Raw genomic sequence first — 27951 nt, forward strand, 5'->3', positions numbered from 1 at the left:
ACGTGATTCATTTTACAATGCAATAATTTGTCAGCTACATCCCAGGTATGAGACTATAAGGGTTTATGCTAAAATTCAACAGTTTTCAAGTATTTCATGAAATTCTTATCCCTAAGTTTGTATTTAAAATATATTTAAGTTGACAAACTAAGGTTTTATTAATAAACTATATATATCCCTATGTAAACCAATGTTCCTCACATGGTTTTAGAATAGGCTATCAATAAAGGGACACATGTAGTTTGTCCAACATCAGACATACACACATAGTAAGCAAGACAAGGATTGCTCTACAGATACTGAATAGACATTATTAAGATGGATGCAGTAATCAAAAACCATAATTTTAAAAATACAGTCCAGTGACACTAGGAGAGAAAAATAGTTCTTTCATAATTGTCCCTTTATTATTTAATTTCCACTGACAATACCAAAATTGAAATCGTTCAGGAAACTGATATACTGCGAATAACAACAACAAAAAAAATCAAATAAAACTGAAAGAAAATCTTTAACCTCATTAGTACATTTTTAAAGAATGTTCAGCAAAAGTTAGAAAACTAAGGGCAACAATCTGCTATAAATAAAATTTCATACAAAGAAATCATTATCCTTCACCATTCAATAGTTCTAAACAAATCCAATCTCATTAAATGCACTAACAGTAACTTTACATTGTTTTAATATGAAAAGAACAATATAAAAAGGCAAAGTGCCTAACATCCACAATATAAGAAATAACTGTAAAATATAATGTCATGAGTATGGTAAAATACAAGTACTACATTTTCAAATTTAAGAATTAGGAAGTATTTAAGAATTAGGAATACACTATGTATAATAACTACATAAACTCAACAACAAAGCATATTAATTCACTTTTAATGTGTGATTTAGCAAAAACTTTAAAAAATGACTTCTGAAATATATAAACGTACATGTAATGAACCATTATGACCAACTTACATGCTCTCCAACTATAATTAAAAGGGTATAAGTTTTTACCACATAGCACAAAATAGGATGCTTTATTTAAATTTCTCTTATGTATCACATTTCACCCATGTTGAAAATTGGCATAAAATTAAATTCCATGATACGTCTTCATGTTCTCAGTACATGACTGAGAATATTAGTAGAAAAAACTCAATCATTACTTACCAGAATCACTCTTAGGAAGTAAGTATATATACATTCCTTTCCCCTAAGAGGCATTCAAACACTCAACATGCTAGAAGACCTGTCAAGTAAACTCAAACCCCACTCACTTTAATTCTAAATGTCTCTATATTTGTATAACACTTTTTAATGGCTTTCTAGCAATTTTGGTTATAATACAGAAGTCAAATTGGAAAATCTTACAAGAAATTAGTCTACTTAAAAACTTGAATACCTTTCCCATTGAATACTCTAGTATACTAAAAGTATAATAAAACAAAGGATGAAGAAAAGATTATAGAGAATTAGAATAAAAAAACCTTTATCTCATTCTGGTAACATAACTAGAATACTAGGAGAGAAAAACAGATACTAGCCACTGGTTGAGGATCTTTCAATGGACAAAAGAGCTTTTAGAATTCAGCAATTCGGAAGTTTCTGGAGGCAGGGTTATCATTAAGTAAATTCTTTATGTTACAACCTTAAAAGATTTATAAACACTAGTTATCAGAGAAGCAATTAGTGTACTGCAGAAGTTATTTATTAACAATATCCTGATATTAGTCTCCATGAGTTTAGTAGTTTTTAAAATGTTTATCTTACTCCAAAGCAATGTAAATTCTGGAAAAATCTGACTATAACATCTATTTTAACTTCAGAATTTTGGATTACAGGTTCAGTCTTTTAAATTTCTCTCTCAAAGGCAAACTAAAAACAAAACAAAAGCTCAATATTAGAGTACATGATTAATAGGCAATGCCCTGAATACAGCTAATGTACAAGATTCTACTTTACCCGAAGTTTGCATAACAGCTTGCTGGTAGGGACCCCACAAATTTATACCCATAAACTTTCCATATAGATGTACCAAAAATTTAAATTTTAAATAGCAGATCTTTGATCACACTAAGAATCATTAATTTTGAAAATACAAGGACAACTTTACTTATTCATTAATTTTTTTTGAGACAGGGTCTCGCTCTGTCACCCAGGCTGGAATGCAGGGGCATGATTTCGACTCACGGCAGCCTCTACCTCCTGAATTCAAGCGATTCTCATGCCTCAGCCACCCCACTAGCTGGGATTACAAGTGTGCACCACCACATCCAGCTAATTTTTTAGTAGAGACACAGTTTCACCACATTGGCCAGGCTCTGCAAGGACAATTTTAAAATGTCTACCAGAAAGCTCTGTGCCTAGGAATATGGCAAACATTCCATGAATATTCTTTAATGTTATTATTTCTAGCCAACTGATGATCTTACCTTTTTCATTACTTTTTTTTTTTTTTTTTTTGAGACAGAGTTTCGCTCCTGTTGCCCAGGATGGAGTATATTGGTGTGATCTAGGCTCACTGCAACCTCCGCCTCCCAGATTCAAGTGATTCTACTGCCCTGGTCTCCCAAGTAGCTGGGATTACAGCCGTGCGCCACCACGCCCAGCTAATTTTGTATTTTCAGTAGAGACAGGGTTTCACCATGTTGGTCAGGCTGGTCTCAAATTCCTGACCTCAACTGATCCACCCGCCTCAGCCTTCCAAAGTGTTGGGATTACAGGTATGAGTCACCATGCCTGGCCTCCTTTTTCATTAACTCTTAAGTTATAATTAAAATCTCTTCTCAATTTCCCCCTCATGCTTTGATCAGTCATCTTTTAAGTATCTGTAAGTCAATTACTGACGATTGGAATTTATTCTAGGAAATGTATTAATCTTTTTAACCTTTCTACATACACAGGACCTATTTCCTTTCTCTGTTTATGGCAGAAAAGATATTAAAGGATTTAAGAAGTTAAACAAAACGTGAAGGTCATTTAATCCAACTGTTTGTGTTACAGGTGAGATTAAGGCCAGTGAGGTACAATAACTTGACCAAAGTCACAAAAACTTAGTTTTTTGTGGCAGAGCTGGAACTGCTCAATACACCTTGCAGACTCTTGTTTGCCCTTTTCCCTCACAGTAATGTGATACTGCCAAGAAAAGCAACTATCTATTTTAATCACTCTCATTTCTTCTAGGGAAGAGTAGCTTAAATTTGCCAGTGTAGAGTTACACATTAGCTCTAGGTAGCTGATGTCCTTCAAGAAAGACCTAGGAATGGCTGAATGCAGTGCTATTAATTACAAACCACTTCAGTAAATGGGACCACTCTGTCAAAAATAAAATGTTGGGCAAAGTCTAAACTAAATTTTAGTATGATTTTAATAGGCTGGCAAAACAGCAATGTTTAATTTTTTTGTTTTGTTAAGAAAGAGTCACTCTGCTGACCAGACTGAAATGCAGTGGCATAATCATAGCTCACTGCAACTTCAAACTCCTGGGCTCAAACAATCCTCCCACCTTAGCCTCCTGAGTAGCTAGGACTAACGATATGTGCCACCATGCCCAACTAATTTTTTTTATTTTTTATTTCTGTAGATGGGGCAGTCTCACTATGTTGCTCAGGCTGGTCTCAAACTCCTGGCCTCAAGCAATCCTCCCGCCTCAGCCTCCCAAAGCACTTGGGATTACAGGCATGAGCCACTGCACCTGGTCCCAGTTTAAAATTTTTATTTTGCTTTCAATTACCATATTGGGGCATCTGTGATTAATGTACATTTATCTAAAGAAGTCAATCAAATTTAAAATTTCTAAGGTAACCAGTAAGAATTAAGGAGTAGGGCACATATTATGGATGATCATGTATGCTAAATGCTTTAGTCAAATCTCACTTTTAAATCACAACTAAAATATAAATAGTGAATGGTGGTGAGTGCTACATATCTTTTATATTTTATACATATAAGAAATCCTATTCCATTTTTAATGAAAGTAAACTGCAATCCACAAGAGAACAGAGTTCACTGAAAAAAAGTTTAGAGTTCACCTGAACATATATTATAAAGTAATATATATATACAGACATGTATTTTGTAAAACTGAACAAAAATGATTAATGACACATAAAGTAGTATCTAAAATAGCCAATGTCGTATGTTTCAAATTCTTTTAGAGGGGCAAATGAATCATCAAACCAGTACATATTCAGGACTGGTCAGCAATAAAAATACATGTATTAAGATTAGCCTGAAATATTTTAACATTAAAGAAGATTATCAAACCTCTCTGATGACTGATTCATAAAAATGTTGGCCCATTTAAACTATTTTGTCTCTCTCGGTAAGTTAAAAAAATCATCTGAGACCAGCATCCAAAGGAAAATATACTCTCATATAATATGAAACATCTGCAAGTACGGTGAAGTACAGAGAACTTCGCTAAACTGTCCATAAATAACCCCTGATATAATTTTGGCACCTACCTTTTCAGTATTTGCACATATACAAATATATACACAGTTATTATTTTTAAATAAAATTGGTATTATGATATATGAGACAATATATCATGAATATTTTCTTGTATCATTAAATATATTAAAAACATGATCGTTAGTGGCTATGCAGATCTCATATTAGGGTATATAGTAATTAATTTAACCATTCCCCTATTCTAGAAAATTTAAGAGTACTTCTAATCTTTTATTATTTACATAACACCATAAAAAAAATAGCCTTACATGTACATCCATATATGCACCACTCATTATTACATTAGGATAAATTTCTAGAAATGAAATAACTGAGTCAAAGGACATAAATATAAATATACAACACTGCTTTCTAAAGGGGTTGTACCAAATCAACACTCTCAGCATGATTGTATATTCCATTTTGTCATTTTTTAAAACTGCCAATTTAAGAATATTAACCCCTACATCTGTAATACATGTTCAAGTGAAATTTTGTAAGTAATAGGACAGAGTATAAGATTATATTCTGTCAAGAATGTAGAATGCCAAATTCACCCTAGGAGCATACCATAAAACTTTGATTACCAAGAAGGGACAAGGTTGACACACTATGAAATTAAGAACAATAACATAAACACTTTGGTCAAATAATGGCACCCTATCTCCAGACAAAGATGGGATGAAGGACGTGTCTAAAGGTAGAGTCAAGATTTTCTTGAGAACTAGCTAGCTCTAAGACTACTCCAATTAAAATAAACATGAAAAAATGTTCCCCAAATTCTTCACCATAGAGGAAAGGTTTCTAAGCTGTGATAAACTAAAAAAATTAGAACGTGTGTGTGTGCCAAAAGTGGGAAGGGTGTAACAATTACACTGTTTTGTGATGGTCTGTCCATTATTCTGAGATTATATCATTGCTTTTTTGGTATTTTATGCACCATCTTTTATGAAGTAATGGTAGTAACTGGTAGCAGTTTTTTGGTTCTGATACTTAACATAGCAAAATAAAAACTCCAGTTTGGTTTTTTTTTTTTGGACATTATTCTTCCTTGAAATCTAAAAGTCTGAGAATCATGTAATGAACAGGTAAAAGAAAATGTAAGAACATTATTTAAGAAGACCATGATTTTGTAGAGGAAAAAAGAACACACACCATTTACAGTTACTTATTTGTCCCCATCTTTTGGAATTAAAAGACCTGAACTTGACATTTACGTATTTAGGTTTGGCTAAACATTTTGAAACCTTTGCAAAGAAAACAAAAACCAGAAAAAATAAAACAAATGTTAACAATAACTATCTTTGGGTGTGAAAATACATGGGCAATGTATTTTTTTTTTGGTCCACTTTAGTATATTCTCAGGATTTTCTATGATATATATGCACAACTTATTCAAAATGAATTTTAAAATGTAAAATAACTATTTTAATATCACTACGTTTTAAGTATTATTTTAAACATAATAATTCTGAAACAAAATAGAAAATTCCTGACAACCAATGTTCCCTCTGAACTGCTCTTCTTTTAAGGCATTGGTAGGACAATCTTCGTTTTTGTCCCAACCACTTCTATCTATCCTCCTATTAGTAAAAGTGGCTCATTACACAGAAATTCTCAACTTAGGTATCACCCTCCAATCCCTATCCAAAGCCCAGTCTACCAGGAATTGGGTTAACAAAATTGTAATCCCCAACTCTAACCATTTCTGATCTATATAACAAGGAAAGGGTGTCTTCTCCTTTTCCCAGTTCGCAGTATCCTCAATACAAAGAAACACAGCTGTAAAGGCATCAAATCATCTCAACTTTCCAAGACTAAGCTGCTGTTGACAAAATTGCTAATATTATCTGTTATCTCTCTCAGAATCTAAATACAAAAAGCATCAAACAATACAACAAAAGGATATTTTTCAATAGGCTTTTTTAAATGACTACACTGTAATAATTCATTTGTTACTGAGCATATCACATGTTGACAGTGCTCTATCAGCAGCTCAACTCACAACGGTGGTAAAAATGTCACATTTTATTAGTAATCTGTGAGTTGTTTAATAATTCATGTTTTGGTAGGTAACAGCTATGAAAATGTACATTTTACAAGTTGAAAACGTAAGCTTCGAGAAGAAGATAATTGTTTTTGTATTGTGTTCACTGCTGTATTCTCAGATCCAAGAATACCTAACATTTACTTGGTAGGTATTCCATACATATTCATGGAATGAAGAAATAAGTATTATATATGTTAAAATATGTTTTCTACTGTTATTGTAATCTTTGGAAACCGAGACTCTAAACTGTGGAAATATCATCAACCCAGAACAGATCAAGCCCCAGACACCCCGGCAAATGGTCTTCTACTACATTCACACCAAGTCTTTCACTTGGTCCTCACGTCACCACATATTCGTATTTTCAGTTGGTTAGTCATTAAACATCTGAGTCTCCTGGTCTAATAACTACAAAACAGTAGATGTATCCATCTTTTAACAACTCTTGGTGTCCAACTAAGTAGAAAATATAAAGTGGCTTAATGTTTATTTCTTGGATTGTTATATACATAAGATATTTTTGAGAAATATGAAAGTAAGGATTTCAATTAGATCTAGTCAGTCTGTCCCATACTTCTAGGAAATTTTCAATACCATAAAAATTCTCACACTTATCTTATGAATGGTCCAAATTACAAGTGTTCACTTATTACTGTTTGTCACTATGCATGCGACAAAAGTATGGCTTTTACCAGAATGGCCTTATAAACAATGACTAACCAGACAAAATTAAAATTTGGGAGCCAATCTGATACAACAGTCCTATAAAGATAAAATCTAGTTGAGAAAGGCAACTCAGATTAAAAGCTTCTTTAACCAACAGGAAAATCATTTAATTCCTGTCTCAAATTAAAAATTAAAAATATGATGAACAGTGCTTGAACTAACTTTTATAGACCTTTTGAACATTCGTCTGCCTCAAGATAATGGGTCCACAATACAGTGGTAAAAGTCCTTTGAAAACAAAAGTGACTATAAAAAAACTTTCAAAAAGTAAAAAAAACAGTGAAACTTCTTAATATTTTCCAAGGAATAACACTTTTAAAACATTTGTCCAAAACAACAAAACAGGAAATGTGTTTTATGGACCTTAGAAAGAACTTTTAAAACAATACTATTTGAAAATAGGGTCAACAGAGAAAACACCATAATAAAGCTAGCTGTCTTTTACTTTTAAAAATTGGGTAAAACCCCATTATACTTACTTTGTAAATAGTGCAAAACCATCAATACAAGACTATAGCTGCTTAAAGTACCACGACTGGCATCATTTATCTGATGGTGACTTGCCCACTTCTTAATCACCAGCACTAACGGACGAACTCGATTTTCAACTGAAAGTAAAATTAAAACTTAACATGGTAAGAGACATTACAGTTTCTTTAAAAGTTTACATTATTTCCCAGATCCATGCCAAAATAAAGAGCACTGTCTCTGTGTATATTAAACACTGTGTCTGTTCACCATAAATGTGTCTTATGTCTAAAACTCACCTTAGTTACCCTTTAAAAATTACCAATTATTAAAATGTCACTTGATTCACCTATGACTGATAGTATATGATTTTAGTGTAGCAACATATACAAATAAAATAAGATATACTTAAACACAACTAAAGGGATGTCACTATTTATGACAAACGTCTTTAAAAATGAATAAAGAAAAAAGAGGCTAATTTTTTATAAACAAACCACAAACTTACGGTATGCATAAGTTCTGAGAAGGAATGTGTTTCTTATTCCAACAACATTGTTTACATTCAAGTCAAACTCCACACAACTATTTAAGAAAAAAAAAAAAAAAACAATAAACTTTAGCTGAAGAACAAAAAAACTTCCTTCCTAATAACTAAATTAATGCTCATCCATCCCATGATGCAAAATAGCATGGGCCCAAAGGCCATAGACCTGTGTTTTTCACATGACACACTAAAGAAATAAGAATGAACAAATACTCAGTATGTTATTTTGATGTGATTTGGTGAGTACTGAAAATATAAAATAAGACTAGTGGAAAAATCAGTAACATACTACTAAGGCTCCAATTACCCCAAAGAAAATTTTTAAATCTTTTTTTTTTTTCCTTTAAAGAGATGGACTCTAGCTCTGTGGCCCAGGCTGGAGTGCAGTAGCACAATCATAGCTTACTCCAGCCTCAAGCTCCTGGGCTCAAGCAGTACCCCCACCTCAGCCTCCCAAATCACCAGTATTACAGGTAGGAGCCACCATATCCAGCTGAAAATGTTTAAATCTCACAATCATTTCCAGATAAACACAACTATGTGACCAAAAACATTTCTGAGCAAGCTATCCCATTAAGTTATACATTCTCAAATAATCTAGAATTATAGCATCATATACTTTAAAACAACAGGAATAAAAAGCCAAATAAAATGCAGGGGAAAAAAATTTAGAAGCTCTGTCTACACATTATATTTCCTCTAAAATGGCTAGTAAATTACAGTATCATGTCAAATTAGGCTACTGATACCTGGAAAGAGCTATCTATAATACTCAAACACATAATGATTATTTATTTGGAAGCAAATATATGCAGTTCATAATTTAGAAAATAGGGCAACAGCCGGGCACGGTGGCTCACACCTGTAATCCCATTTTGGAAGGCCAAGGCGGGCGGACCACAAGGTCAGAAGGTCGAGACCATCCTGGCTAACACGGTGAAACCCCATCTCTACAAAAAATATAAAAAATTAGCCAGGCGTGGTGGTGTGCGCCTGTAGTCCCAGCTACTCGGAGGCTGAGGCAGCAGAATGGCGTGAACCCGGGAGGTGGAGCTTGCAGGGAGCCGAGATCGCACCACTGCACTCCAACCTGGGCAACAAAGCGAGACTCCATCTCAAAAAAAACAAAAAACAGAAAATAGGGCAATAATGACTCAATCTACAAAAAACGGCTAAACTCATATAAAAACGAAGGATTACTTTCTGTAAGTCAGTTCTATTCATACCCATGTGAGATCCCAACTTATAAATACTAAATTTTTCTGTGAAAAGATTGTCTAAAATAAAAACGAAATCTTTCTATATTAATTACAGCTTTTAAGTATAAATTTGAAATCTACCATTTCAGTCTTTCTTATTTAGGGGAACAAAAGAAATCTTACAATCTTTCCATTATCCAGGCATATTAATAAAAATAGATAGTAGTATTAACACTTCAGATATTATACATTATTTGGCTTTGGGAAACTTACAGTAATAATAGAGTTATTCTTTGTGTTTGTGTAAGTCTAACACTGAAGCCAATTTGTACTACATCTATATAGTATAGAAAAGAAAAACACATAGATGGCAACTAGTCTGCACTTAAAAATTTTTCCAAAATTGAATTCAGAGCTTTAAAAATATACATAGTTCCTGCTTCAATACTACTTCTAGAAATACTAAAAAACTCATCCTCAATATGGAAAGAATTTATGCACAAAATGCTTATTTATGTTATCTAAAAACTAGAAACACACCAAATGTTCAAACACAGGGGAATGGTTAAGTTAATGACAATTTATTCACTCAATGAAAAAATATAAAGCCATTAAAAATGAGCTGTAGAACAATACTTAATGATATAACCAAATATTCATGAGATATGGTTCTGTTGGGAAGTAGGATTTGGCCAGGTGCAGCGGCACACTCCTGTAATTCCAGAACTTTGGGAGGCTAAGGTAGGAGGATTGCTTGAGGCCAGGGGTTCGAAACTAGCCTGGGCAACATGGCGAGACCCTGTCTCTACCAAAAATACAAAAATTAACCTAGTGTGTTGGTGTGTGCCTGTAGTCCTAACTACTCAGGAGGCTGAAATGAGAGGATCACTTGAGTCCAGGCATTTGAGGTTACAGTGAGCTATGATCATGCCACTGTACTCCAGCCTGGGCAACACAGTAAAACTGTCTCTTAAAAAAAAAAAAAATGCTTAAGAACAAAAAAAGTTTGTATGATAATCTTAAAACAGAAAAAGAATAAAACCATTTTTGTAACTATAACTACAACCATATATTATTAAAAACTTATAATTAGATAATATAATAACTTTATGTTTTATCTCCCTATATATTTCATATCTGCTTTAGGAAAATCTAACACAATTTACTTGGCAGAAATTTAATAAGTATTTATAGATCTGATCGATGTTTAGATATATAAAGGAATGGCTTGAGCCAGGCATTAAAGTTTGTTTAAAATATATATATTCAGTCAATTTTCATCATTCATAGTAGCTACATTCTATAAAGTTGCTGCAAACACTGAATTAGTGAATACTATATATCATTGCTCCTCGGGTAAGCACAGAGTTAGGTTTCTGCCAGCCTGGTCACATTTTCATAAACTCATCAATACGTAACCAAGTTTTATGTTGTGCTTCTGTTTGAAGACACTGTATTTAATATATATGGTTGATTCATTAACAGTGGACTCATGGCCAAGAGTACTGTAACTCATGCCCGAGCAAAGCCTACCTAACACGTATTTTCTCCATAGGGCACCATCACAGCCTTCCTGCACTTGGGGACACTAGAAAGTAACTCCACACTATGCTTGGGGGCCATTCTAAAAAGCAAAAAAGCACAAAAATGTGAAAAATATGGCATTAATTAGACTACGAGGAGGCTATTTGTTTACAGTACGAAGCTGAACAAGAAGACAGTGTGCCACCTAATTCTATCTCAGCTGGAAACATGGTATTGGGTGATTTGAAATTTTCACCACTCTGTGTATGCCCATGAAATGACTGCTAAAGCGTATGAATATTCATGTGCGGAGTTACAAGTAACTTTTAGCAAGTAGGCAAATTTGTGAAAACACAATCTATGAAAGATAAAGATCAATAATGTGTGTGTGGGGGCATAATTTCAGTATTAATTTTGTAAAACTGGACAAATTTTATGAAATCTGTTACAATTCTATTTTTAGAAAACAGTAACGAATCAGTTTAATGAAATAATCAACATCTATTTACATTTTGCATTCAGATATTATATAAAAGATCCCAATTCTAATGCCCATAAGAAATTCAGAACCCAAGCTGGTAGAACATATAAATATAAATTCTGAAATGGAACAAGTATATTTTGCTGTTGTTCGTTCATTATCTATTCTCTAGATATTATATGTATCTTTCATTAAAATGAAACATAACTTGTTTAATCACAACTGTATTTACAACAAATCCCTTGATATTAGTATGTCTAATTAATTATGTTCTTCAGAACGCATTACTTCCAAAAGGCAAGAGATCATTTAAAAATCTAATATACAAATATGTACATACTCTTTAAATTGGATAGTCTCACATATTCAAAATGTCAAGCAGAATAGCTAAGTATAGTTAAGCATCAAGTATCGCTCAATTTTAAAAAACCATTTCAAACACCAAGTCAAATGATTTCTAAAAACTGATGAAAATAAACTGTAATGCTACAACATACAATTCTTAATTATCTTTATCAGATGAGTATCTAAAAATGATCTAAAGGAACTGACAAAGGTTCATTAATTACTTACCTGACTTTATCCCTGAACTTCACAATTGGCACTTTTGCTCGAATCAGCTGAGGTCTCTCAATGTAGCCCGCTGAAAGACAAAAGATAATGTGAATATCGGCAAATGTTTCTAGAATTCATAGTGTTCCAATCCACGTTTTTAAAAAAATAGCATTTACTAAGCTAAAATAATTTAAGAAAACGTCTGTGAAAAAGAATATAAGCGAGGACATTATCAAATTCTTCTAAGGTTGGAGGCTCCAGTAATACCATTTAGGGGGCTTTATATTAAGGTTATTTTCAGGAATGTGGTCTAATATAGTATCTATAGAGAAGTTCATCAGACCACTGTAAGAGTGAAAATATATCTAGGCTAGCAGCAGAGGGAATAGCTAATTTTGGTACAGCACAGAGTAAGGTATCATGGTAACTGTAGAAATCATATTTACAGAGTCTTATGTGTGGAAATGCTTTGCAACATGATACATGGGGCTTGGATGCATTCAGTAAGTGTGATCTCTATGAGTGAAAAACACATATATTTATTATACACATGATCTCTACAAGTGAAAAATTCAGAACAGCTTAGTGAACACCAATTATTGTGCTATTATACACAGGAGTATCAGTTGATAGGAAATTCAAATATATACACATATGTATTACATATATACACATATCATACACAACATATAATAAAATGTATATACAGGCCGGGTGCGGTGGCTCAAGCCTGTAATCCCAGCACTTTGGGAGGCTGAGACAGGCGGATCACAAGGTCAGGAGATCAAGACCATCCTGGCTAACACGGTGAAACCCTGTCTCTACTAAAAACTACAAAAAACTAGCTGGGCGAGGTGGCAGGCGCCTGTAGTCCCAGCTACTCGGGAGGCTGAGGCAGGAGAATGGTGTGAACCCGGGAGGCGGAGCTTGCAGTGAGCTGAGATCCGGCCACTGCACTCCAGCCTGGGTGACAGAGCGAGACTCCGTCTCCAAAAAAAAAAAAAAAAAAAATGTATATACATATTTTTATTCCATCAAACTAAAAAATTATTGAAAGTAATACATGCTTATCATAGAAAATTAGGAAAATACAGAAGTGTATAAAAATGAAATTCTGAAAATCTTTCCCAAATGAGCAATTTTCTAATTTTTTAACTACAGATAAAGTAGTACCAGGATTTTTTGAAACCTGAAAATTTTCTGTTATAATGTTTTACTATCAAAATTACAGAATATATATCAGCTGGGCTTGGTGGTTCACACCTATAATCCCAGCACTTTAGGAGGTCAAAGAGTATGTATCACTTGAGGCCAGGAGTTTGAGACCAGCCTGGCCAACATGGCAAAACCCCGTCTCTACTAAAAATAAAAAATTAGCCAGGTGAGGTGGCACACACCTGTAATCCCAGTTAATAGGGAGGCTGAGGCATGAGAATCGCTTAAACCAGGGAGGGGGAGGTTGCAGCGACCCGCGATCGTGCTACTGCACTCCAGCCTGGTGATAGTGCGAGACTCTGTCTCAAAAAAAAAAAAAAGAATATATCAAGCTTCAAAATAGAATATATGTGCAGGAATTCAGAAAAATAAAATTAGGAGTTAAAAGTTTTGAGCAATAAGTACAGGTTCTGAGACCAACAAACTATAGTCCAGGCAAGTTACTAAATCCATTGATCACCAGTTTCCTTAACTATTAAAAATAACCAAAAGAAAAAGAAAAAGAAATTCATGTGAATTACATGATCTTTAAGGTACCTTCCATTTTTAATATTTTGATTCAAATAGCTAATAAAAATCCACTTAAGTATGAATTATTCTTTATTTTACAGAATAATTCAGAATGCAGAAGCCTAGGTCCAAAGAAATAAATCACTTCATTTATTTCTCTTCTACAATAGATGTAAGTTATTCAAAGACAGTGACTTGTTACTTGACTTGTACATTCCAGCTCAAAGTCTGGCACATAATGAATGTCTGTTCAACAAATGAACATGTGTCCTTCCAATATCACACAGGATAACTTTAACTTTCTATAAAATTCTATATAAAAAGAAATTATTTGAGATGGCTTAACATGTGGATTAAAATCTGTTTAGAGTCAGTGTACTCAAAAAGTAAAATCGTAAAATAAAATGGCTTAAGTCAACAATTTGCTTTCTGTTGAAGTCATACATTTAAGTCTCATGTTCAGTGATCTTATTTTTAAAACAAGTAAAGACGCGTATCATTGCAAGCCAGATGAAACTGTCACACACATAAAGCCTACAGGACTTTATGTGTATCAACACTTTTAGCCTTTCACAGATACTCTGTTATTACAACTATTTATATTCATGCTTTAATTTCCCTAACAATCTATAAGCTTTTGAGAAAAAGAACTAAAACTTACATATCTTTGAATCCCCCCCACTGCAGCAGGTGGTATATTTTGCAGTAAGAGCCATAAAGATATGTTGAATAAATGATCACTCTTCTTTTTAATCAAAAGTTAAAAGAAATTCATTTGGAAAAAAGGATCCATATTATACCTATCCTGACCAGAATAAACAATTCTTACCAGAAGATAATGTAAGAGGCATTTTAAATAAAGTTATGTCAGGTGACATACAAACTTGAGGCATGTCAGACTTACAAAGTCTAGTACAGAAGTGTTTATGGACTAAGGTGAGTATATGCCGTGCTTCAGTCTTCTGATTTACCTGAAAAAAACACTGAAAAGTTAAAAATAAAGTGTTTTTTCATTATCTTTCTAAGCTTAATGTTTCATTTTCCTAACGTATCTCAACAAAAAACATACAAGATACACTTTCTTTTGGAGTTATTTTTCAATATACCCAAGGAAATTTATTTTTCTAAATTATAGAAAAAGTCAACCTTTAATGCTATCTTTCACATCTACATTTCTAAATCAATTCCTGATTTTAAGCTTAAAAGCACAATTTTCAAAGCAATTCTGAAACAGCCATTTATGTCACTTTTCCCTTCAGTATAACACTGTACAAAAAGCAACCTCCAACAAAAATAAACAGAATTTCAGCCTTATCTAGATCTTAAGCTGCTCAAGGATAGTTTCATATCTATGGTGCCTCAGTTTGTGTAAAAGCTATGACAACATGATTTAGACATGTGAATAAGACTAGAGGATGAGTGGGATGTGCTTGAGTATAATCTATCAGCACAAAAAAGTTTTAATTACAACCCTTGTATTCTCCACTGTTAATAATGTGAGGTTTTTTTAAACTTTCTATGATTTCAAAGCCTAGAAAAATATCATTCTTCCTGGAATAAATCTCTTTCTGATTTGCAGTAACGAGAAGTCATTTTTGCTAGTGGAATAATAGGAATAGTAAAATTATACATTAACATTCAATAATTTTTTGTATTTTTAAAGATATAAAACATAATAAAATTACACTGAGCTTAATTTAATCACCGGTAGTTCAGAAGAAACCTCAGCATCTTAAAGAGGCTGCTTCAAGTCAGCTTAATGAACACCAATTACTGCAGTATTAAACACAGGAGTATCAGTTAACCGGAAATTCAGGTAAACATACTACAGGTTGAACATCCCTAATCCAAAAACCTGAAATCCAAAATCTGAAACTTTTTGAGTACTGACATGATACTCAAAGGAATGTTCATTGGAGCATTTCAGATCTGGATCAGGGATGTTCAAATGTTAAGTATAGTGTAAGTATTCAAAAAAAAAAAAATAAATCTCAAATCCAAAAAACTCTGGTCCCAAGCATTTTAGATAAGGAATACTCAACCTGTACTAAATAACACAGTATCGTTGCTAAAGAAAAAGAAAAAAAAAAAAAAAAAGGCAAAATGTCAGAGAAAAATATTTTAAATTTAATAAACATGATAGTCTTATTTTAAATTTCAGTGAAATCTATTTTCCCTTAATAAGCATTTTCAAGGAGAAAAAAGTAAAAATTAAAAATAGAATCACTGAGAATTCAAATGGAAATGAAATATATCAAGAAGATAATATTGCCACATGCTCTTCTTTGCTGCATCCTGATAACATATCCAAACTAATGACATTTCAAAACAGAGGCAGAGTTCTTGAAAAAAAAAACACAACATATAGTGAAGCCATCTCACTTTAAAAACTTAGAATTAAATTAATGCTATACTTCGTATTATGCTTATTGTGCACATGCCTTAAAAATAAAAAATTTCCTAGGTTTCCTGCAATTATGGTAAACAAAATTCAAAGAAGTAATCACAACAAAGCAAATTTTTTTTCCTCAATGACTTTTATGTAAAATTTCTTAACCCATTAACACGAGAAACATACTTGGAATAAATGTTTCCTTACTTACTGGTTCTTCCTTAACAACTAGGCATAAATCACCATCACTGCTCCGGGTACCAAATCCATTTAAAGAGGACCCAACCAAAAAAAGTCTGCTTTCTAAAGAAACAGAAGAAAGTAGTAAGAGTATTTAAAATCTAAACAAGGTGCACTGGTTCTGTGCCTATTAAAAAAAAAAAAAAAAAAGATAAAATTTAAAATAGGAATGCATATACCCTAAAGGGCATGCAAAATAGGGAAACATACGTGGAAATAATAGCTGAATTTCTCTCTGCAGCTGTGTTCGACAGAGTTCTTTCTTCTTTAAATCACTTATTTGCTGCTGACATGTTTCAAATAATTCCAGTATCTGCTGACTCAACTTGAATCCACCGCAAAAAAAAAGTAAAAGTTTTGTTCAGCGATGTAAAAGTAATTGCCATATGGAGAAGTATAAATCAATTATATTGACACTATTTTAAAAGGGAATATATATTATCTTCTGAATAGTTTCCAAAACAAAGCTACTATTACTGAAGTACAGGAGGAGAACGGTCTGAAAAACTATATATAAATTTTACAAAGTAAAATTTACAACTCACAGAAAAGTACAGACACATACTTCATAATAAAAATAATCCATGGGTCAGCAAACTGTTTAACACTTGCTCACTGTATTTGTATGGCCCCTGAGCAAAGAATTTTTTTACATTTTTAAAGGATTATGAAAACAAATAAGAATATGCAACAGAAACAATATGTGAGTTGGCTCTTTAAAGAAGTTTGCCCAATCCCTAGTATTCACACCCACAAATACCAAATATAAGAGAGATGTCACCAGCCCCTGGTCTTCTAGGCTCATGCAAACCACCCCCTGTCCCATTCTTGTAATAATGCCCTGAACCCTAACTTCATGTTGCCATGTACTTACCACCCTTTTTTTTTTTTTTTTGAGACGGAGTCTTACTCATCGCCCAGCCTGGAATGCAGTGGTGCGATCTCGGCTAACCGCAACCTCAGCCTCCTGGGTTCAACCGATTCTCCTACCTCAGCCTCCCAAGTAGCTGCGAATACAGGCATCTGCCACCACACCCGGCTAATTTTTCAATTTTTGTAGAGACAGGGTTGTGCCATGTTGGCCAGGCTGCTCTCGAACTCCTGACCTTAAGTGATCCGCCTGCCTCAGCCTCCCAAAGTGCTGGGATTACAGGTGTGAGCCATCACACCTGACCCTACCACCCTTTTATCTACTGATTTGGTTCACACTTTTCCCTCTAGCCCAACTCTTGCCAACAACATAGGTGATTTCCCTATCTGAAATGGGCTATATATCACGACATACTCCATTTCTGGACTTTTATTTCCTCCAGTATTCTTCATCAGTATACACTCCTAAATTGCGGTCTTTACAATAAACTGGAACTGCTCTAGCTCTGAAATTTTAAATTCCAATATACTATCTTGGCTTCAATCTCCTATCCAATTCACACTTTCTCACTCTCCTCATACCTGCTCTAGAACCACAAGAGATCCAGATTCCCTTGAAGCCTCCCTTTTCTGCCAGGCCATCAGCACCTAAATGGTGTTATTTCTTTTCCTATGCAGTCTACACCACACAGTGCATCCCTCGAACCACTCTCTTATCATGCCTTAACAACATTATCTCCTTGTCATGTTCTAATACGTGTCCTACAAAACCCCAATCTTAGGTCAATATTAAAAAAAAAAAAAAAAAAAAAACACACACACACCTTCTCTGCTCTTACATCTAAGTTGCTAAGAGACAAAACTGAAAAAAAAATTAAAATCATACAATTGGAGTATTTCAAGTTTACAGTATTAGGTTGGCCCTTAGCATCACTTAGCAATTTCTTCCAAGTCTTTGGTTAGATATTGCTTCTGTTTTTCATTATACCATTCCAAAATGTTTACTATCTTCTTCAAGCCCTCTAAACTTATCTCCCTTTCTCTAGCAGATACAGTTAAAGTTTACTATGAAAATTGAGAATACCAAATGTGATATTCCTCAGCCTCTTAACTACAGTCCTAAAAACAAACATATCTGAGGGGAAAAAAAAGGCGCCCTTTTCCCCATTCAAAGCTAATCTCTCTACCAATAATTTTGTATTCAAGCCTTCTGGTCACCTTAAGGGCACAAACACCTCTACCAGTTTTTTAGTCCTGCTCTTGTATTTTCAATTTCTCCCTCTCTAGGACTGCCTTATAGCCCATAATGAGGCAAAAGTATCACACATCATGAAAAATGTTGTCTTTTACATATTTAGAATCTTCATTTTAAGAAGGCAGAGGCATTCTAGGCAATTTGGCAATGAAAGAAGCATAACTTTCTTTAAAATCTCTGAATACCCACCCCACAAAAGACAGCAACTAGGAAAATAAATCAAAGAGATCAAACCAAACCAAAATGTGGCCAAAAATTAAAACACAATTGACTGACCAAGTATTCATCATGAACACTCAGGAGTGAGACAAATACCAATAGCAGCAAGATTCACACGGTATCAGATACGGTAAAAGAAAAGGGAATGGGATTTCAAACAGTCTTAAAAACAGAACATGCAGAAATCAAATTGCTTATAGGTAATATCTTCTTCCCCTCACTCACCAAACTAAGCAGCCCACATCAATGTACCACAATCAAAATAGGCAAGCAGCTTCATAGGCTACAATTCATAGGTAAATGCAAGGGGACCACAGAAAGATCAGAGACCTCCAAACAAAATGAGGTTCCCTTCCAAGAAAAAGCAACAGCAGAAACTACCCAGAAGAGAAACCTAAACTGGACAGTACAGAGCCATCAGGAGAAAAGGAAAGGTATAAAATGATTCTGCCTCTCAGTGGACATATGAATATGAAAACATTTTTGGTTATTATAACAGGACCAGGCAGGGCAGAGGGAAGGTCCCTGGTATCTAGTAGGTAGAGGCCAGGATGTCAGTGAACATCGTACAATACAGAGGACAACTCTACCACAGCAAAGATTATCTGGCCCAAAATGCCAATAGTACAGAGAAAAAATTCTGCTCTAGACAAAAGTAGGAAAGGAAAAAAGCAAAAGTACTCAGGAAGTATATTTCTGAATACTACACAAGAACAGAAGAGGACTGGGCGTGGTGGCTCACGCCTGTAATCCCAGCACTTTGGGTGGCCGAGGCAGGTGGATCACGAGGTCAAGAGATCAAGACCATCCTGGCCAACATGGTGAAACAGCATCTCTACTAAAAATACAAAAAAATTAGCCAGGAGTAGTGGCACATGCCCGTAGTCCCAGCAACCCGGGAGGCTGACGCAAGAGAATCACTTGAACCGAGAAGGCAGAGGTTGCAGTGAGCTGAGATCACACCACTGCACTCTAGCCTGGGTGACAAGAGTGAGACTCTGCCACACACACACACACAAAAAAAAACAGAAGATGAGAAGTCCTAGAGCCACAAAGCTAGCCTGCTCAACCCTCTCCAAATAAAAGTAGCACACTGCTGGGCATGGTGGCTGAGCACGCCAATAATCCCAGCACTTTGGGAGGCCAAGGCAGGCGCATCACTTAAGCCCAGGAATCTGAGACAAGTCTTGGCAACATGGCAAAACCTCATTTCTACAAAAAATTTAAAAATTAGCTGGGCATGGTGGTACGTGCCTGTAGTCTCAGCTACTAGGGAGGCTGAAGCAGAAGGATTGCTTGAGCCTGGGAGGTCGAGGTTGCAGTGAGCCATGATCACATCACTGTACTCCAGCCTGGGCAACAGAGGAAGACCTTGTCTCAAAAACACTGAAATAAAATAAAATGAAAGTAGTACAGAAAAAGCCATCTCAAAGACAAATAACAGAAAGAAAGAACTGGAATCTCGAAAGAGGTAAGAATGGGAGAGGACAGAAGAACATATTGAAGAAATAACGCCTGAAAGTATTCTAATCAATTCCCATACAAAGTATTTGTAAGAAAAATGAGAATACATTGAGCAACTTTTTTTTTTTTTGGATACATGGTCTCACTGTGTTGCCCAGACTAGAGAGCAATGGTGCAATCAGAGCTCACTGCTGTCTTGACCTCCTGTCAAGCAATCCTCCCATCTCAGCCCTGCAAGTAGCTGAGACTAAAGGTATGCAGTACCACATCTGGTTAATTTCTTTTCTTCAGAGACAGGTTCTCACTATTTTGCCCAGGCTGTAGAGTAACATTTCTACGACAACAAAGCACACCAGAAGAATGTGTAAACAAAACTAATATGTTTAACATAATATAAAAAACCAAGGCCTTTTCTCTCGTTTTAATTTTCTAAAAAGATAATTCACTACTTAAAGCATATATACTATCAACAAACAATTAAAAATTTACTTTTTAAAAACTTCACAATAGCAGCAAAAAGCATGAAATATTTAGAAATCTATGTACCAAGAGATGTGCAGGATTTGCATACTGAAAACTAGAAAACATTGAGAGAACCTAAAGACCTAAATAAAGGGAGAGATATATACCACATTCATGGATCAAAAGACTATTGTTAAGGATGTCAATTCTCCCAGAATTGACCTTTAGATTCAATGCAATCAAACTCAAAAGCCCATTTGATATAATGTGTTTCACAACAAATGAAAAAGAAATCAAAAGCCCAGAAGGCTTCTTTCTAGAAAGTGACAAAAGAATTTTAAATTTGACTTAGAAAGGCAAAAGTCCAAGAATAGCTGAGAAAAAAGTTGGAGAATTTAACCCACCTGACTTCCATACTTATAATGCTACAGTAATCAAGATGGTATGGCCCTGACGGAAGGATAAACAAAAAAGATCAACTGAATATCAGAACACTGAATTATTTACAAATAAAATAACTGGAATCTGATTCAAACTAATGAGGGAGGGAGGTAAAGGTGAAATAAGATTAGTCATATGTTGTTAATTGTTATGGTCATATGTTGGCAATTGTTAAAGTGGACAACATGAGGATTTATGATACGTTTTTCTCTCTACTTTAGTATATGGTTTGATATTTTCCATAATAAAAAGCTAAAAAGAAAAGTGTCCAAGTTTGTAACAAATGTGAAAAAGATCTCCAGTAAAAGCGGCTAACATAAAATTTTAAATGATACTTGAAGGATTAAGTTTTACTGACCTAGAGCAAGGGTTGGCAAACTATTTAGGCCAAGTATGGGCAGCAGGCTAAATAATTTCTACTTTTAGGCATTGTCAAAAAGAAAAGAAAAAAGAATATGCAACAGAGGACTTACATAGCCCACATGCCTAAATATTTACTATCTGGCCCCTCTGCCAACCCATGATCTAGAGAATCAGGCAGATTGGATCAACATAATCCTAGAATTCACAGTAGGTACTCAGTCTTTGTTGAATAGCAAAATCAACACACAAACTTCTTGGCTGGGCAAGGTAGCTCATGCCTGTAATCCTAGCACTTTGGGAGGCCGAGGTGGGCGGGTTGCCTGAGCTCAGGAGTTCAAGACCAGCCTGGGCAACGATGGTGAAACCCTGTCTCTACCAAAATACAAAAAATTAGCCAGGCGTGGTGGCATGCACCTGTAGTCCCAGCTACTCAGGAGGCTGAGGCAGGAGAATCACTTGAACCCAGGAAATGGGAGGTTGCAGTAAGCTGAAATTGCACCACTGCACTCCAGCCTGGGCAACAGAGCAAGACTCTGTCTCCAAAAAAAAATTTAAAAATTAAAAAATTAAAAAATTTCTTTACAATGCCCAAGTGGAATGTTATTATATTCATAAAGTGCTTTCATCTGAATGACCCTGTTAATGTAGAAAGAATCCATGTGAAAAAATTTACAATGACCTGGAAAATATGAAATTCCATATTCTTGTTCCTCTCCGTTTTTTACATGCATGGAAACACTTTTTCTTTCCCAAGGTCTACTATAATGGAGATTTAATGAGTTTTTATGTGAAAGAATTTTCCTCATTATCTACCCATTAACTTGGGGATTCACATTATCAAATCATACTACTTTACCCTAGAACAAACACTGAGAGCTCAGATAAGACAAAAAAAGAAATGCACATATACGTTGAAACAAGATTTCTGGTGCTTTAATTTAGAGAAATATTCCAGGAGATGGCTCACTGTTCTTATAATTCTTTAAAAAAAAACAGAGAGGAGGAATGTATAATATGAAATATCCTTGGCTAGGCCGGGCGTGGTGGCTCAAGCCTGTAATCCCAGCACTTTGGGAGGCCGAGACGGGCGGATCGCGAGGTCAAGAGATAGAGATCATCCTGGCTAACATGGTGAAACCCCGTCTCTACTAAAAAATACAAAAAACTAGCCGGGCGAGGTGGCGGGCGCCTGTGGTCCCAGCTGCTGGGGAGGCTGAGGCACGAGAATGGTGTAAACCCGGGAGGCGGAGCTTGCAGTGAGCTGAGATCCAGCCACTGAACTCCAGCCTGGGCGACGGAGCAGAACTCCGTCTCAAAAAAAAAAAAAAAAAAAAGCTTTTTAGCTGGAAATACCAAGACCTAATCATATACTACAATGTAAATTTTTTTTTTGCCTAAGTGCTATCTACAAACAACAAACACAAATCAGCAGTGAGCTTTCGAAATGGGAGAAATAAAATTAAATTATGGTCCAGAAAACAGGTCATTATAGCATATAAACATTGCAATAAAAACTGGCAATTCCTCAGGCTCTCTCACTGCCTTAGTCTTTGTTACATGTAGCTACAGAAAGAGCTGGTATTAATTTTCTGAGTAAAATAAAGCCAGATGTGTAATAAAAGTTTGAATTCATTCTTCACAGTCAATTCCCTTTCCCATCAAATTAACCAATTCTGAAATAAAATAGAACCAGAAAAATGTCATGCCTAAAACAACCCACTTTTTGTTTGTGTGTTAAATTACTACGGTTTTGTGTATGGACAAAGTTGGGAGTATTCTTAATTTATAAACTGGCTGGTTGAGAAGGCAATTTGGATTACTGATTGTTTTCCCCCTTAAGTTTGATTACTTTAGGCACTTACTATTACCTGAACTTGGACAAAGAATTGCCCAAAAAAGGATAGGAAAAAAACAAGTTTTTATTTGATCTCTTTTGTCTGAGTTCTCTCTTAGGTGTTCTGGGTAAATTGACATCTCGGTGGTTTTTGAATTTTTCTGACAAAAACATAAATTAAAAAAACAGATCATTTAGAGATCTGTAAGATAACTATCCCCAAAGTGTTCTTCCAAGGATGCCAAGAAGCTCCATAAAATTTGCCCCTTACCAAATTTAACATTACACAGGAAATGTAACAATTCTTTAATAATCATCTTTTTATTTCACAATCAATACCAAGAAAAACCTCAGCCTAAACTCATTTCAACTCAAAATTCAAAATCAAGTAAGTCAATTCACATAATACCTTCTACAAACCAGAAATTTCAAAGAACAGTTCTAATACTGTAGATGGAATTCAGGGGCTTAGATAACTAATTACAGTCTCTTTTTTGTGCAGAAAACCATATATTCTTCTAAAACATAGAGTAAAAACAAAAGTTAAAATTCAGGAATAACTCTGATTTCTACTTTGAAGAGTTGTTAACATAGTAACTTGAAAAAGACAAAAAAAAAAAAAAAACCTGATGAAAAAATTTAAACTCAGAGGGTATTCATTTTCAAAATTCAATTCTTTAGGTTATCCTCAAAGTAGTTAAGAAAACTTCTAACAAAATCTTTCCCTGGAGCTGGCAGATTCAGCTGACTGACTTACTATTATTATTAATGAATTCATTATTACCACTCTTAAGTGAGCCCTCTACACTACCCAGAAAATAATGTTTCAAACCTTCTGCACTCTGTTTCTCTGGTGAGTTTGATTCCCCACATTCAGTAAATGGTATTTCAAAACATTCTCCACTATTCTCAAACCTCTGATATCCTACTTTATCTTCTCCAGTCTCAACAGATGATCTTGCATAGTAATTCAGAGAGAAAACAGGAAGATGCCATTCAACCCTGGAAACTCCACTAACGTCTCCCTACCGTATCTACAAATTTCCCTCTATCCATACCTATCCTCTCTCCTCCTATCAGCCAGTTCAAAAAAGTTTTTCTCTTACCTAAGGCCAATCACTCCACCTATATACAGGATCCATTACCCTTCCACCTTGTAGGAAACCTTATTCATGATTGTTCTTTTCTTTCCAGAGTGGTCAACCTCTTTCCTGTCTATAAATCTTCCCCACAAACATTTATATGTGGCCAGAGTTTCTCCCACCTTACAAAAAAAAAGCCTTGTCCCAACTTCCCACCTTTTGCTCCCCCCTTTCACTGCCAAATTTCCCAAAACAGTTGTGTATAACATTGGTTTGCATTTGTTTTCCCATTCTTTCCTCAACCTATTTCAACCAGTCTTGGACACAGACTCACTTCCTGAGGCTTCAATTACCATCTGTATGCTGATGATGGCCAAATACACATTTCTAGCTAATGAATATCCTTTGAATTCCAAATCTATATGCAGTATATTCAATTATCAATGCTAAATATCCACTCTGATGCTTCAAAAGCATCTTAAAGGCAACATGTCCACAGACTCATAAGTCAATCCTTATTAAGCACATACATAAATTTTTCTCCTCTTCCATTCTATTCTGTCTCAGCGAATGATGCCACCATGCATCCAACTGTAGAAGTCAGAAACTTGAGTGTAATCCTCAATAATTCTCCTCAATCGAACCCAGTGGTTTTCAACTAGGACAATTTTGTCCCACAGAGGACGACTGGCAATGTCCATAGACATTTTGTGTTGTCACAACTAGGGATTGGTGGCAGGAATGCTACTAGACGTAGGAGGGTACACAGGACAGCCCCTCCACACTAAAGAAAGCTGGCCTAAAATGTTGATATTGCAGAGGCTTAGACACTGTAATCTAATATATCATCAAATGTTACAGATTCTGCCTCTAAAATACAGCTGAAATCCATTAATTTCTCTTCGTAACTACTAGCACTTCCTAATTCAAGGTACCATTGCCTCTCACTTGAAATACTATAGTATAACTTCTCTACATCCATGCTTGCTCAACTTCACTCTGCTCTCCACAGTGCAGTGAAAATAACCTTTTTAACTTATCTGTCCACTGCATTTAAAAAAAAAAAAAAAACAACTCTGAATAGGTTCCTGCTGTTCTTAAGCTAAAGTCCAAAATGGCCTAGGAGACCTTGCAAAATATGCCACTCTTCCCACTTCCCCTACCACACCTTCACCCACTTTCCCTCTAATTCATGAAACACTAGCCATCTTTCAGTCATTTGTACACTCCATTCTCTTTTCTGCATTAGGAACCTCAAACATGCTATTTCCGCTCTCTAAAGCAGTCTCCCCATCCCCACTATTTTTTGAGACGGAGCCTCACTCTGTCTCCCAGGCTAGAGTGCAGCGGCATGGTCTTGGCTCACTGCAACCTTCACCTCATGGGTTCAAGCAATTCTCTGCCTCAGCCTCCCGAGTAGCTGGGATCACAGGCACCTGCCACGAGGCTAATTTTGTATGTTTAGAAGAGATGGAGTTTCGCCATGTTGGTCTTGAACTCCTGACTTCAGGGGATCCACCCACCTCAGCCTCCCAAAGTGTTGCGATTACAGGCATGAGCGACCGCGCCCAGCTCCCCATCATTCTTTAACTAGTTAACTCATTCATCTTTCAGATCTCAACTCAAATAATGTCTCCTCTAAGAGGTTTTCCCTGAGACCCCAAACGCATTCTCTCAGCACTCAGTAATTTCCTGCACAGTATTTATATAAATAAAATTGTGATCTGCATTTTTTTTTAATTTTTCTATTTCTGAGACAGAGTCCTGCTCTGTGACAGAGTCCTGCTCTGTCACTCAGGCTGGAGTACAGTGACATGATCTTGGCTCACTGCAACCTCTGCCTCCCTAGTTCAAGCAATTCTCCCGCCTCAGCCTCCCAAGTTGCTGGGACTATCGGCGCATGCCACCACGCCCAGCTAATTTTTTTGTATTTTTAGTACAGATGGGGTTTCACCATATTGGTCAGGCTAGTCTCAAACTCCTAACCTCAGGTAATCCACCCGCCTCGGCCTCCCAAAGTGCTGGGATTACAGGCTTGAGCCACTGTGCCCGGCCTATGTGTGATTATTTTTTAATGGCTCCCCCTCCTCTCACTATGCTGTACCTAAATGCAGAGACCATGTATGTTTAGAAAAACAGTGTATCTCCCATGCCTAGAGCTCACAAATATTTGAATGCTAAATAAATTAAAAATCTTATCTACTCTAGGAGTTTCAACTGTCACTTTTGTTTCAGATCTCTTCAGGATCCCTATATCTCCAGCCTGACCTTACTTCTGAACTCCAAACATATACTGTCAATACAGTTACATTTTTCTACAATACCAATTAGCTTATATGTGATTGGTAAACAGGGGAATGGTATCAATACAACATACAAGTTGGGTTTGTACATGATTTGTACATGGAGCTGTAACTGTAGCATTACAACTGTCACGAGAAAGAAAAAAACCCCTCAGCATGTAGTCCTTACAGATCTAACAGAACTAAAAAGCATTTGCATCCAAGATTCCTGCTCAAGAAAACATACTCCTAGCCTCGGAGAGCTCTGTGCTGGTGTATTTCCTTTTGTCTCTACCTTAACAGCATCCTCACTGACTCAGAGCTCCATTTTTAACTGCCTGTCTCAATGCCCAGCACAAGCCAGCATCTCAACTCTATTTTGTGTATTTCTAATATCCCCTGCATCAGCATCTAGCCATGCCAAACTGCCTGCCTGGTCTGTCCAAGTTATTTCCCAAGATATCAATTATTATTCTTGATAGTGTTCCGGTTACAAAACTGTTTAGGTTTTGAGTAGTCTGTTCCAACCCTATTTCCCATAAGCCCTATATCATTAGTGTGCAATTTGCAGGACATGAAGTTTCTCAGGAGCACAAATGTTTTATAGCAGATTCTCTCATAGTACAAATAACTTGAGTATTTCCTCAATCAGCCTATATACCCCAAATCTAGGTTCCTTATCTCTACTAGTAACCCAGAATCAAATCATTGGAGTCATTCATGTCTCTTTCACCCTCTCTCTTCTACACTCAATTATTCCACACATTCTATAAATTTTCCTTACACATTATCTCCCACATCTTTTTCACTACCATCTACCATAACTGAAACCTTCAGCGCCTCTCATTAGGATGAATTTAACAGCCTTCAAGGGGGTCAACCATCTTCAGGATGAATCTAACAGTCTTCAAGGTGATCACCATCTTCCAAGCCCACTTCATTCTAAACCAAATTCACTATACAGCAAGGACTTTCTAAAAATACAAATCTGACTGTGCTATTTTTCTACTTTAAAACCTTCAACAGCATTCTACTTGCATTCAATGCTTCAAACCACTGCCCCACTTTATCTCACACTGAATCCTCCATTCACTTTACACTCTACAGAAGTAAACAACAGTAAACCACACAAACTGTCAAACACAATGCCAGTAATGACAGATACTCAATAAATATTATCACTGTCACAGATTACCTTGTATTAGAGTTAGAATGTCATCTGCCTACCCTTGATTTTAAGTATCTTAAACTCCTTCTCTTCGTATTTTTAGAAACAGAGATCAAATCTTGGTTTTACCACTTACTCGCTATGACCTTGAGTAAGTT

The 27951-nt window shown here is 35.5% G+C and overlaps 1 protein-coding gene across 4 annotated transcripts in view; it reads right to left on the minus strand.

Moving 5' to 3' along the window:
• Positions 1-27951, minus strand: part of TENT2 (terminal nucleotidyltransferase 2) — a 73378-nt gene that overhangs the window by 30036 nt on the left and 15391 nt on the right. For 2 of the 4 annotated variants that reach the window (XM_010386004.2, XM_030927282.1), the window contains exons 6-11: positions 16564-16678; positions 16325-16416; positions 14626-14692; positions 12015-12084; positions 8199-8275; positions 7702-7830 (exon numbers count right to left, since the gene is read on the minus strand). In XM_010386004.2, coding sequence (XP_010384306.1) covers positions 7702-7830; positions 8199-8275; positions 12015-12084; positions 14626-14692; positions 16325-16416; positions 16564-16678 — 550 coding nt within the window. Of the gene's footprint in view, positions 1-7701; positions 7831-8198; positions 8276-12014; positions 12085-14625; positions 14705-16324; positions 16417-16563; positions 16679-27951 lie in introns of all 4 variants that reach the window. The other 2 variants (XM_010386002.2, XM_010386000.2) reach the window with 1 other exon arrangement.

This window comes from Rhinopithecus roxellana, chromosome 3, assembly GCF_007565055.1.
Source record: "Rhinopithecus roxellana isolate Shanxi Qingling chromosome 3, ASM756505v1, whole genome shotgun sequence".
Lineage (NCBI taxonomy): Eukaryota > Metazoa > Chordata > Mammalia > Primates > Cercopithecidae > Rhinopithecus > Rhinopithecus roxellana.